General features: G+C 59.6%; 3 protein-coding genes across 3 annotated transcripts in view; 2 read left to right on the top strand and 1 right to left on the bottom strand.

The window, feature by feature from the left end:
- Positions 1-1,259: 1,259 nt before the first annotated feature.
- Positions 1,260-3,699, top strand: C12H22orf39 (chromosome 12 C22orf39 homolog). The gene is made up of 3 exons (XM_020903407.2): positions 1,260-1,340; positions 1,445-1,612; positions 3,081-3,699. The coding sequence occupies exons 1-3, from the start codon at positions 1,317-1,319 to the stop codon at positions 3,204-3,206; spliced, it is 318 nt and encodes a 105-aa protein (XP_020759066.2). The 5' UTR covers positions 1,260-1,316; the 3' UTR covers positions 3,207-3,699.
- Positions 3,700-6,135: 2,436 nt separating this feature from the next.
- MRPL40 (mitochondrial ribosomal protein L40) lies at positions 6,136-8,748 on the bottom strand. The gene is made up of 4 exons (XM_070475773.1): positions 8,608-8,748; positions 8,409-8,492; positions 7,248-7,406; positions 6,136-6,567 (listed from the first exon to the last, which is right to left on the bottom strand). The coding sequence occupies exons 1-4, from the start codon at positions 8,658-8,660 to the stop codon at positions 6,243-6,245; spliced, it is 621 nt and encodes a 206-aa protein (XP_070331874.1). The 5' UTR covers positions 8,661-8,748; the 3' UTR covers positions 6,136-6,242.
- Positions 8,749-9,011: 263 nt separating this feature from the next.
- The window catches only part of HIRA (histone cell cycle regulator), a 47,314-nt gene continuing 43,186 nt past the window's right edge, over positions 9,012-13,139 (top strand). The window contains exon 1 of the mRNA XM_070475769.1: positions 9,012-9,590. Within this exon, the coding sequence (XP_070331870.1) occupies positions 9,554-9,590 (37 nt within the window). The 5' untranslated portion in view covers positions 9,012-9,553. The remainder of the gene's footprint in view (positions 9,591-13,139) is intronic.

Below are 13,139 nucleotides of genomic sequence, written 5' to 3'. Positions count from 1 at the left end.
TTCTGTAAAAACAGCTTCGTGGTGAAGCACAAATGTAACTGTTAGAATAAATGAAAGCTGAAGATATGTTCTTCTCTGTACCCCCCACTCCCAGTTTTAAATGTATTAAATTTTCCAAAGTTCTGCTGACCTTTTTTTTTTTACTAGGATTAATTTAGTTTCATGTCCCCACTTTATATAATAGCTCTTTTGACATGTTAATTCAATTATTTTAATCTCTTGTTCCTTGAGAATAATTTTCAATTATGAATTTCAAATAAAAACAGGCAGTGACCAAAACCTGAATTGCCTCTAAGTGTCTGATTAGGTACCAGCATGGGCTGACATCTGGGCGGAGGAAGGCCTGCAGGAAAGTGTGTCTGCACTGAGGAGGGAACTCCTCTGGGGGCTTCGCTGACCTTGGGCCCAACAGGGGTCCCCTTGTCCCTGCTCCAGGCAAAGAGGCCCATCTCAGGAGACTGTCCCCCGCGGGAGGGTGGCCCCAGGGTTCACCCATGAGTCCTCAGAGAAGGAGCATTAGAGTGCATCGTGATGACCAGGGTTGGGCCCTGTGACCCAAACCCACACCCAGGCAATGCAAGTGGTTTCTTAAGTCTTGAGCAGGCTGTGACCTGCCTGACCCTCCAGGCGTCTCGGCTGGCTGGCAGATGTAGACGCCCTCTTTGGTGGGCAGCTTGGCCTGTGAACCACCACAGCAGGACGCCTTGGTGAAACTGCATCTCTCGGCCCTGACTCACCCAGCGGGTACCTGGCGGTGGCTAGGCTGGGGGAGTTGGAGAACCACTGCGGCGGGGATCGCAGGGCAGTCCTGAGGCGCCATCAGCCTCCTTGCCGTCGCTGTCACTGCCTCCTGCGCGTCCTTCATGGACATGGACGAGCCTTGTCCCCCCCGCCTCAGCGCAGACTCGCCCCTAACGCCGCCTCCGGACGCCCACCCGCAGGGCCCGCCCCGGCCGCACGGCCTCCGCGCCCCTGGCCAGCCTGCTTGGTTCCCGCGCCCCTCCGCCTCGCTTCCTGCCTGGACGCCCTCGGGAGTCACCCTGCCCTCGAGGGGACACGGGTGGGGCAGCCGCAGCCGCAGGCTTGACCGCGTGGCGCTGATGCTCAAAGTGTGCTGACCCATCTTAGCGACCTGACCCCTGAGGTGAAGAAAAGAAAGCCGCGGGAAGGACTGCCCCGCCCACACCGGCCTCGGTCCCGCCCACCTCGGGTTTCGGGCCACGCCCCCGTCTGTTATTGGCTGCCAACCCAGATATCCCGTTCACTGGCGCGTCTCAAGGGACCGCCTCAGGAGGCGGGTCCAGCGGTTCCGGAACATGGCGGAAGGTGAAGGCTGGCGGGTAAGCCGGGTGGGCGCTGGGGATCCGGGGAGCCGAGTCCGCCGGTCGGAGTCGGCGGGCGGGCACCTGGTCCCCCGCTCACGCCCCCGTGCCCGCCCCCGCAGCCGCCGCGCCCGTGCGAGGCCTACCGCGCCGAGTGGGAGCTCTGCCGCAGCGCGGGGCACTTCCTGCGCCACTACTACGTCCACGGCGAGCGGCCGGCGTGCGGGCAGTGGCGGCGCGACCTGGCCAGCTGCCGCGAGTGGGAGGAGCGCCGCAGCGCCGAAGCCCAGGTGAGGCCAGGTGACCCGACCGGGCCCGCCGAGCCCTGGAAGGCCGGGAACCAGAGGCGCTGGGCGCAGGGGGCGGGCCTTGAACAGGGTCTTCGGGTCCAGCCCTCCGCGTGTGCTTTGATTTGTATCCTTCAAAGATCAGTCTGGCAGTCAGGCTAGGAGAGGACGTGGTGCAGGCGCGGGAGACCAGTCTGGAGGGGCTCTTGGTCCATCCGTTCAGCAGACACTTAACCGCTTGGACGCTTTTGGACGTACAGGAGCGGTTAGAACACAACCTCTGCCTCCTGACTCCTACATCCTAGTCTGGAATACAGTGGTGCCCTGGAGCTGATGAGGGGGAAGGGTGGAGCGGAGCTGTGAGGGTGCAGCGCTCGTGGGGTGTGCCAACAGGACAGGCGAGTGTAGATGCCCAGTCCCTGAGCAGTGGGAGAGAGTTGGTGGTCTATATAGCAAGAAATCAATATCCTTTATACATAGCTTGTAAAGATAGCTCTTACATATCAGCAAGAGAAATGGATTTCACAATGGAGAAGTGAACAAAAGGGAGAGAGAAGGGATTCACCCTGAAAGGACATCAAATGGCCTGATACACATTTAAAATGACAGTAAGTGGTTTCTGCCCAGCGAAACATCCACTGGGGTTTGGAGAGTCTGATCACCTGGGCAATGCTGGTGGAATGTGGGGTGTTTTGATTATCTAAATATCAAATGCATGCCTTTTGATCTCAGAGTTTTACTCCTGGAATTTTATCCTAGGGAGTTAATTGGGTGACAGTTCAAAATTCAAAATGTCCTGAAAGTGATCTGATGTCCAGTAGTAGACATTTGACCAGATAACAAATATCTTCCCCACCGCAGAGTACTACACAGCCATTTAGTAACCTACCCGCTTGTGGGAAGGTGCCTGCGGTATGTCACGTAATGAGGAAAGCAGGAGGTACATCTGCCAGGAGGCAGTTATTCCTTCTTTACGGAAACAGGTGCAGCTCTGAGACGCGGGCCCTGAGTGGAAGCTATGACCTTCACCTCGGGGCTGGAGGTCTGCGGGGCTTTCACGTTTGCTTTGCGTTTCGGATCACTCTTAACACTAACAGGCGGAGGAGGTAAAATTCTACATGTAGAGTGGCCAGCACAGCTCCTGGAAAACCCCAGGCCCCATCGGGGTTGTGACCTGCTGCCCCGAGTTTACTGGCGGGGGTGGCTTCTGCTGTCGGTCAGTCTGTGGTGTCTTCCCTGCCTTTGGCCAGTCTTTCAGGCTCACCTCTCCTCATGGCTAAGTCCCCAGCCTGTCTCAGCTGGTGAAGCTGATTAGGTCAACCGAAAGCCTCAGACCCTGGGGCCCAGGAGAAGTGCGCACCTATACGATAGATGTTCACGATAGCTTGAAGAGGAGTGATCTCAGTGTGTGCTGGGCTGCACATGTGGGTGGGTATGCATGGGGCTGCCCGTGACCACGTCTCCTTTGCAGCGCTCCCTGTGTGAGAGTGAGCGGGCCAGAGTTCGGGCTGCACGGAAGCACGGCCTGGTGTGGGTGCCCAGGCAGAGCCCCCCAGAAGACTGGCACCTCCCTCTGCCCGAGGACAAGGATGGGTGACCGACCCAAACAGTCCAGAGGGCCCCTGGGAGCTTCTGCCTAGCGTGGGACATGGAGCCCTTGCCTCCAGCCTCGCCTGCCCCGCGGTCACCACCAGGCTTGGAGCCGGTCCACCCAGCACGTGGCATCCCTGCGGGCAGCCAGGCAGACCTGGGGACAGCGGCCCAGGAGAGGCTGTCCCGAGGGATGGGCTCCTCAGACGAACCCTCGGGGATGAGGCAGCCCCACCTGACCCTGCTCTGGTGACCACCACGGACTTTGGCCACGGTGCCCTCCTGCCACGGCCACTCACTGCTCCTTCCCTTGGAATTTTCCCCAGTTGTTTTTAGAAAACGTGGAGTATATCAAAAGACATTTCACAGGTTTGATTCCAAATAGAAACTGTAAATTGCATCCAGGGTTTATTGAAAGAGTTAGATGCTGGCAGTTAGAATTTTGTATGCTTACATTCTTGTAAATGCTTTAAAAATACATGTGTTTGAACCAAGGGGAACCCTTGTTCTTTGGAGGTCTCTTTCCTCTGCTGAAATGATGTAGTCTCTGGGGCCATGTGGCCGGCCTGCCGCTTGGTGCTATGGACCAGGCCTGCAGCACCTCGGCTTCCCCCTGGGCCCTAGCCGGGGCACAGGTGTGGCTCTGCATCATGGAACCCATTTGCCGGGGCACAGGTGTGGCTCTGCATCATGGAACCCATTTTTGGGGACAGAATAACCCACCCCTTCAGAAGGACGTTCATTATAGGGTCCCCACCATGTGCCCCAGGAGTCCTCTGTGACTGTGTATCTGTGAGCAGTGGGGGTGCGTGCATGGGACCCCCGGAGCAGAGGTGAGTATAAGGAAGGCGCAGGGTGCTCCCTCTGGCAACCAGGGCCTGTCAGCCGTGGCTGCAGCTCTGTCCACGGGCATTTCTGTGCGAGGAGAGGGAGGAATGGTTGGGCCCTCCCGGGTCTGAAACCCCGGTGGGGGGCTGTGTGCTGGGAACGGCGGCCACCCCCTGGTTCCCAGGATTCCTGCGGCGGGGCGCTGGCGCTGTGAGGAGCCCCACACCTGCTCGGATGCTGATCGTGCCTCCAGTGCAGAGGAACGTGCCTGTGTCCATTCGTGTCCACTCCTTGGGACCGCAAGCCTGAAACAGAGACGTGGCCTCCGTCCTGTTGAGTTCAGGGGACGGACATGAACGTTCAGGCGTCAGCTGTGAATAAATTGAAACAGGCAGCATCTTTCCAACCCTCGGGACAGAGCTCACGGTGACGAGCCGTTTGGGTGGTGACTTGGTGCAGCACCCGCCAAAGCCCACAAGGACGTGATTTTAGGGACGCCGGCGGCTCTGGGGCCAGGGTTGGAGCGCCATCCTGGGGAGCCTGTGATAGCAGGACTTGCGGCGGGGCAGTGGGCGGGTAACTGGGACCCACTCGGGCAGCACCTTTGGCCTCTGGTGCAGGTGAGACTGGCCGTGCATGAGACGTGACCCTACGGAGCTGTGCTCGGCACCTCCCTACCGACCTCCAAAGAAGAGATTGAAACAAAACAGCTTGGCCATGACCTACTGACTTAATTGTCCAACCTCACCGAGGAAAGCTACAGGCTTGAAAAGCACCTGTGAGGGGTGCGGCGGTGGGGAAGGCTCTGAGTGTGACCCTGTCTGAGGAGGCTGGAGGCTTGCAAGGCCGAGAAGGAGCCACAGGCTGATGAGGCCGGGGTGGGTAGCCAGGGTCCTCTAGGCCAGTACACAAGCTAAATGCTCACTCAGGTGAAACGTCCCCCAGAGTGCCTGCCCTGAGGTGGGCCTCTGCCTACACGGCCCCTCAGCCCCTCGCTGGGCCGCATCATGCCCCCCACCCAGTTCCTTTGGTGGAGGCCTCCCCCTGCTGCTCTGTGTGTGCTGAGTCACTTCAGTCGTGGCTCACTGTTTGTGACCCCAAGGACTGCAGCCCGCCAGGCTCCTCTGTCTATGGGATTCTCCAGGTAAGAGTGCTGGAGTGGGTTGCCATGCTCTCCTCCAGGGGATCTTCCTGACCCAGGGATCAAAACTGCATCTCCTGTGACTCCTGCATTGCAGGCCAGTTCTTTCCCACTGAGCGACCAGGGAAAGCCCCAATCCCTGCTGCTGAGCATGATTGTATCTGGTCTTTAAAGGGGTGATTAAGGGGAAATGGGATCGCTTGAGTGAGTCACCCAGTCGTACCTGACTCTTTGCGACCCCATAGACCATGCAGCCAATGGAATTCTCCAAGCCAGAATAGAAGTGGGTAGCTGTTCCCTTCTCCAGAGGATCTTCCCAACCCAGGGATCGAACCCAGGTCTCCCACATTGCAGGTGGATTCTTTACCACCTGGGCCAGAGGGGAAGCCCAGGGTTGCGTGGGCAGGCCCTAATGCAATGACCGGCATCCTTATGAGAAATTAGGACACGGAACGACCAAGCAGGGACACAAGAAGACGATGGCCATCTGCATGCCAAGGAGAGCAGCCTCGGAAGGCACCAGCCCTGCCCACACCTGGACCTGGGACGTCCAGCCCCAGAACTGAGAAATAAATGTCCGCCGTTTCAGCCCCTTGGTCTGTGGTATCTGTTCCGGTGCCAACCTTACTCACACACCACCCCCACCACCGCCCCACACTGGGTGGCCTCAGCCAGGTTAGGTGTCAGCCATCCTGGAGGACACACCGCCTCACCAGTGGGTCCCTGTCCTTGACACTCTGCTTGGCACTCCTCTGGCACCCCAGCTTAAAACCAGAGCTGGCCCTGCCTCCCCTTGGGGTGCATGTCCTTCACCTCCACTCCTGTGGTCACTGCCTCTTGCCAGTGGGTTCTGCCCCTTCCTGGTCACTGGAGGGCAGCAGTTAGCCTAGGGGCCTTCCTATCCCCAGGCGAGGCAAGCAAGGGCAGCCCCCTCACCCCTGGCGGGTTAACTAACAGGACAAAGACACGGGGTTCGATGTTTATTCACAGCAGGCCTGACCAGTCAGCAGCAGGCCGGAGCCCTGTGGGGTGGGCTCTGCCGGGCGGTGTGACTGAGGGCGGCCACCCGCAGCCCTACCTCTTGAGCTCCACCTGTGTGTACACCTTGGTGACGTCCTGGTACCTGCCTTCCGGGGGCTGGTAGTTGGCGATGGGCGGCGTGTAGTCTGGCCCGTGCCTCTCGAAAGGAAACAGGCTGGGGTCCCGCTTGATGGCCTCGGCGTGGAGCTCCGGGGCCGTGAGCTCCAGCTCCTGCAGAGCTTCCTGCTGGGCCTCCAGCAGGGACGCGATGGCGGCCCTCTCCAGCTCATGCTCACGCTGCTTGTACAGCGACCACTTCTTGAGCAGCAGGGCTCTCCGCTCACTCTCCTCAAAGGGGAGCTCCACTGGCGGCCGCTGCCTGGGAACACGCAGAGCGAAGGGCGTGACCTGGAGGCACAGGCCTCGCCAACCGACTGCAGGGACCCGAGTGTCCCCTCGGGGGATGCGCGTGGAACACAGGGACAAACCAAGGGGCGGGACGGTGGATGTGGCAACAAGGGAACCCACACCGGTCGCTTTACGTGGAGACAAGAAACAGCGATGCCCCAGCAGGCCGTGGTGAAAGCCGGCTTTGGAGAAAAGTCAAATGGCAGCGTGAAAACAGACACCAATACCCCAGGGAGTCAACAGCCTGTTATCAGCCCTGCAGACCCCAGACGGCGAGGTCCCCCTGACACAGCGTGGCACTGCTGTATGAACGGGCTCTGACGAGGCAGCGATCCCGGCCACCCCACTCCACAAACACCGGCTTTGGGCCTGTGTGTTCCGGAGCAGGGGGCTGAAGGTTTCCTGCCATTGGGAGGGACGGGGGGCTGTGCTCCACATTCGAACCCGCTCAACCCCTGCCCAGAGTTTCACACCCACACCTGGCAGTTCAGGAGCAGCGCCCGGTGCTTCCTCCAGGAGAAGACTTAGCATGGGGCCAGGCCACCCCCGGTCTATGACCCTGCCCAAGATAGGTGTGAAGCTCCCGTGACAGCACTTCCTGAAGGTAACAGAACTGTTTTGCCCCAATACCTCAAACCCAGAGGCCCTCACCTCGCTTGATTCAAGAACTTGACCGGGGTGATAAAATCCTCAATGGGAATCAGCTCCTGTGTCGCCTTCTCCAGTCGCCGGATCCTCTTTTTTAAGCGCTCCTTCGCCGCCTGGTCTTTCTTGGGGTCCACCTTCTTCTTCTTCCGCAGAGGCTCTGCTCTAAAGCACAAAGCGGACACTAAATGTCTTCCTCCGTGGTCTCGTGAGTGGGCAGGGACATGGCGCTAGGGGACGTGCCCACACACTGGAACTGTGTGTGCTCTGCACTAGGGAAGAACCGTGTGCGCCGGCCTCCTGGGACAGCCTCCAGTGAGGGTCCTCAGAAGAACTGGGCGGGCATGGTCAACCCAGGAAGGGGTGGAAAAATTCCAGGGGGTGTCGGGGCATAAATTAAAGAGAAGTGCTCATTTCTAGTGCAAGGGTTCAGGTAAGCCTTGAGATAAACTGAAATATGAAAATACCAAACTGATTAATTACATGCTCATCCCTCGTATTTTTTATGTAATTTTTAAGCTGAGTACAGTTGTTTAACACTGTTGTGTTAATTTCTGCTGTACTGCAAAGTGATTCTTTTATGCATACATACATCTTTTTTCCCATTCTTTTCCATCACATTATCTGAGAATACTGAATCTAATTCCCTGTGCTATAGTTAAACCTTGCTATTTATCCATTAAAAACTTGTTACTCACATTTTAAATACATGTGTGATTTATAAACATGAGTAACACTAAAAGAGACAGTATGATAAAAATGACTAGGAAGTTCCTGTTTATACCGTTTGACATGTTAACAAATTTCCTCATCCTCCAGCACCAAGTCTGGCTTACCCTGACACATCACTGTGCCAATAAGTTACTATTAAGAACAATCGAATCCTCTGGCATCAAGACTGAGGCTCATCACGCCCGTACAAGGTGTCCAGGGGCCCAGGTGGAAACAAGGACCCTCCGGCCTCCCCCCACCTCTCCAGGGAGTAAGAAACACAGACACTATCTGTGCTCTTTAAATCTTTTTTACTTACGAATCCCTTCAAAACGAATTAACTTTTCTTCAAACCATTTTGCATTTAATTTTTGACCTGGTTAGACAGAAACCGAACGTCGCGCACCCTCGCTCTCCGGGCGCGATCCCCCCAGGCCGGGCCGGCGGCCGGGTTACCTCATGGGCACGAGGCCCCAGAAGGACAGCAGGGAGGCCCGCCGCCGTGCGTCCCTCGTCTGTGTAGGCCGCGCCCCCAGGAGCCTGGAAGAGACCGGCCGCGCGTCACCGTCCGCGTCCCCGTGAGGTCGCTCGGGACCCGGGTGACTGCCTCTCAACCCGCGCCCCGCGCTCTCCCGCGCCCACTCTCCGCCCTCACCCGCTCGCGGGGCGCAGCGCGCGCCAAGCCGCCCCCAGCGCCGCGGCCGCCATGCCCCCGGGTCGCCGGCTGCCGCTTCCGGGCGCGCGCCCTCGGCCGTCCGACCCACGCGGTGCGCCGTTCTCCGGTCCGGCCGCCGCGCAGCCTCGCGGCCGGGCGTTCCGGCTGCCGCCGCCGCCGCGCCTGGCCCCGCCCCCAACGCGGCCCCGCCCCGCGGCGGGCGCCTCGCACCTCGCGCCGCTCGGGGGCCTCCTTCCCGCGGGGGCCGCCCACGGGCCGCCCGGCCTGCGCCCCGCGAGGGCAGCGCCCTGCGCGGTGAGGCCGGCGGCGCCCGGGAGGCCGAGAGCCCTCGGGCCTCCGGCGAGCCGGGCGTGCGGTAAACGCCGCGGTCGTCCGCCGGCGTCGGGGCCGGGCCTCGGCGCCGCACGTGGCCCTCGCGCGCGGGTGCTCAGTGAGAGCGCGCCGGGGGCGGCGGGAGCCCGCCAGTTAGCCCGCCGGGCACCGCCGGGTCAGCGGCCGCCCCCCGCCCCAGGTGCCGCCCGCCCGCGCGCGCGCCCCCCTCCGGCCAACCCTCGTCCCCGCCGCCCGGGGCGGACCCAAAGCGGCGCCGCCCACCCTGCCGGCCCCGGAGCCGCGCGGCCCGAGCACGCGGGGAGCGGTTTCCCGCCGGGGCCGTTTGGCAGGTGCGCGCCGTGACTTCCGGCGTTGCCCGGGAGCCGCCGGAGGAGGAGCGGCGCGGGGGATGCGGCTGTGGCAGCGGCGGCGGCGGCCGAGCGCTGGGGGCGGCTGTGGCGGCCGCGGCGGGGGGCGCGGGCCGGCGATGGCGCGGCGGCGCTGAGGGCGCGGGGCGGGCGGCGGCCGGAGGGCGGGCGGCGGCGGCGGCTCCATGGCCCGGGCGCGCTGAGAGACGCGGCTCTCGCCTCAGCCCGGCGGCGGCGGCCGAACAATGAAGCTCCTGAAGCCGACCTGGGTCAACCACAATGGTGAGTGCGCGCGGGGGCCGCGAGCCCCGGGCCGGGCCGGGGTCTGGGGCGCGGAGGAAGCCGCGGGCTGGTCTTCCCACCTCGCCCCGGCGCGGGGCGCCCGGGTCGCGGGACGGCGGGCGCGGACTCAGTCCTCACTCTGGGGCACCGGACGCCGCACGTGCTCGCGCCCCCGCACGTGCGCGGAGCCGTCGGTCGCAGCCCAGCGGCGGAGGCGACCCCGGGCGCAGGTCGGCCCGGGCCAGCGTGTGACGGCTGGGCGCGGTGGCCCTTCGCTGGCGGCGTGTATGTGGAAGGGGCATGTCCTGCTGTACCCGAGGCTGGATCCGCTGACTGTGTCTCCGAGTGGAGCCCCGTGACTCCGGGCTGAGGCCCCCTAGCCCGCGGGACCTCGTTCGCACCGAGTTAGAGCGTCAGGGCCCCTCGGGTGGGGCCCGCGGGGCGCAGGTCTGTGCTCGGAGAGCGCCCGCCGGGGCCCCACGGCGCACCCAGAGCGGACTGGTCAGTGCCCTGGGTGAGAAGAGACTGGTGCAGAGACGCGTGCAGCGACTGGCAGGGCTGGCCTAGTTCTACCTGGAGCGCACACCTGCTGCAGGATTTGGCCTTGGCTCCCTGGGGACGGGAGCGGAGCCAGCTGCCACCCTCCACGGGCAGTGCGGGGGGGCCTACTCTCCAGCCCAGGGTCCCCGCCGCCGCCGCCGGCTGTCTGTGTGCAGATAGATAGTCAGTCACCCTGGTTCTGTCCTGTTCCTCATTTCTACTCAGCCGGGCGCCTAGAGGGAGCTGCAGTGTTCTTTTAGAGCTTGTCGGGCAGGTACTAGTTTTTTAGTTCTGAACTTGGATCTTAGAATGCTTTCTTCTGCGGCAGCTGAGCTGAACACCAGTCTGTTCTTTGGCTTGGAAGTGCACTCCCTTTCCATTTTCTTGCAGGGTATCACGCCTCTTGTCATTACCCAGGGTCCGGGTGAGGTCCCCCTTTGCTCCTGAGTTACTCCACTAGACCCTTTCCAGCCTCAGGGTGGGTGCCTGTGTGTCCCCAGCGCGGGGACGGCCTGGCTCACTCCGCATCCCCTGCCACACTCAGCTGTGCCTTCTGTACAGAGGGTCTGATGTCGCTGGCTGAGCAGGTGAGAGCTGAGGGGGGCCGTAGCTGACAAACTCAGCTGACAGTGCGTGAAAGCAAAAGCGGTGAACTCTGGTTTCATTTTTCCTGCTTTTCTCTCCAAGCGGATTTCCTGAGGTGTAGGGTGAGGTCTCCCCCAGCAGAACTGGGCAGATGTTCAGTAATTATAAATCGTGCATGTGAGTCAGGAAAGGAAAAGTTAGTTGCTGTGCAAGTGAAGCCTGAAAGAATTTTCACTTTGACACACTGCTCGATCAGGTTGTGTGTGTGGTACGCCCCCCCTCCTGTCTCCCTCCCGCTGTATAATTTCTCCCCTCGTGATGAACTCTTTTGTAGGACATGAGTTTTACGCTGCATAAGCACAAGCAGGTCGGGATGCTTAAGCGGTCATTTAGGCGCAGATGGGAAAGAGTCTGAGCTGGGCGGGGTGGGCCGGACTGTGGGCCGGGGCTCCTTCCTGTGGCCTCTCCACTGGCCTTGAGGACAGGGAGCTTCACGGTGTCTGCCCTGCCTGCTTCGTGGTGCGATTGGGGTGTTTGCTTGGGGAGGAAGATAGAGGGCTACCCAGAGTCTGAAGTGCATTAGAAACCTAGGAGATAATGATTAAAGAAATTGAGACTCTTTTAGACCTGTTCTTTGTCAAATCTCCTTTCTTTTAAAGTCTCCTGAAATCAGCCCCAGTCTCATGGAGTGTTCAGACGGACCGTTGTTTGTAAATGACGGCTCTTCTGAAGCGCAGGCTGACTGATGGTCTGGACCACGCCTGCGCTGTCCTGTAAAGACTGATGAATGGCGGGAGCTGCTAGGAACCCCAGTGGTGGGTGGTGGCCAGCAAAGCCACCCTTACTTCAGTTTAACAAACCAAAGAGATCGAGGTGCTTTGGAGAGCACGTCACTGTGCTTTCTGGTTTCCTGACTCTGCACTCCATTTCCTCACTGATTATGCAGTTTGAACATACTTCTGGGGTCTCAGAGCCCAAAGAGGGAAGGAGCAGAGAGCCCTGCATTTTCCGTGGGGGCAGATCCGTTGGATGGGGTGAGTGGGCACTTGTCTGTCGAGGGCAGGTGTGCTCTCCCGTCTTCTTTTCCGGAACGAGTGCTGAGGCCTTGCCTCTAGGGGAGGGTTTCTCCATCTCAGCACTGCTGACACCTTGGGGCACGTGATTGCGTGGAGACCAGCCTGTGTGTTGTAAGGTGTTAGTGGCACCCCTGGCTTCTGCCCTCCGGTGCCAGTAGCCCCTTCACGCAGTGACACGCAGACACCATCCAGTCGTGACGACAGAGCCGGCCTCCAGACGTAGCTGGTGCTCCCTGTTGGCCGGGTCAGAGCCCCCAGGCAGGAGCCACTGTGCTAAGAGGGCGAGCTGAGTCTGGAAGCCGTGTCACAGAAATGTCAGATCGGCTTCAAGACTGCATCATTTACTAACTGAATTCTTGGGCTTTTGACTCCACCTTCTGGACCTTGGTGAGATCCATCCCTGCCGTTTGATCCTGTGCCCAGACTTGGAAGGCTGTCTTCAGCTAAGGCGTGTTACTGGAGTTCGTGAGGTTTGTCATGTATGTAGAGGTTACATACAAGAGACTGTTCACACACGTGCATGCACGTGGTTTATTCTGTGTTCTTGGAAACAGTATTCCTTTGTTGTTTTGCAGTCTCTCAGTCATGTCCGACTCTCTGTGACCCCATGGACTACAGCACGCCAGGCTTCCCTGTCCTTCACCATCTCCCAGAGCTTGCCCAAACTCACGAACATTGAGTTGTGATGCCATGCAACCTTCTCGTCCACTGTCATCCCCTTGTCCTCCTGCCTTCAGTCTTTCCCAGCATCAGGGTCTTTTCCAGTGAGTTGGCTCTTAGCATCTGGTGACTGAAGTATTTTATTCTAGGCCTGGCCAAGATAAGGTTTGCCTCTAGTTAGGTTATCACTGTATGTTTGTTCGAAAGTGAGAGCAGTTACGTTTTGATTGTAGGAAAATATAGTCTGTATGTTGAGAAAACTTCACTGGAGATTCATGGTTCTTCCCCTCCCTGAGCCTTTGTCCTCTTGTGGAGTTCATGCACAGCTCTTGAGTGAAGCCCATTCCAACCAGAATGGGCAGGACTGAAAGAACTGCATCCTGCTTTGGTTTCTGGCTCACACTTTGATGGCAGTGTTATAAAAAGGTGTCTGGCAAATTTTCAACAACAGGGTAGTTTGTCAGTCGTCCTGTTGCCTTGTGGTGTGTGTTTTTCTCCTGTCTGCGACCCCTTCTCATCCCGCAAAGGATTTAAGGCCTTTTTTACCACCATTTAAGAATGTCAGCTTGAAGGGGAGATGCAGGGAAGGAGGATGGTACCACAGCTGCCTGGGTGCGGAAAGGCCCGCACGGCTGCTCTGAAGGCAGGCCGGGAGGTGGTGACGTTTCGTGACCACTGTGGTCGTTCC

Source organism: Odocoileus virginianus, chromosome 12, assembly GCF_023699985.2.
Source record: "Odocoileus virginianus isolate 20LAN1187 ecotype Illinois chromosome 12, Ovbor_1.2, whole genome shotgun sequence".
Lineage (NCBI taxonomy): Eukaryota > Metazoa > Chordata > Mammalia > Artiodactyla > Cervidae > Odocoileus > Odocoileus virginianus.
This window is presented reverse-complemented; position numbering and strand designations above follow the sequence as displayed.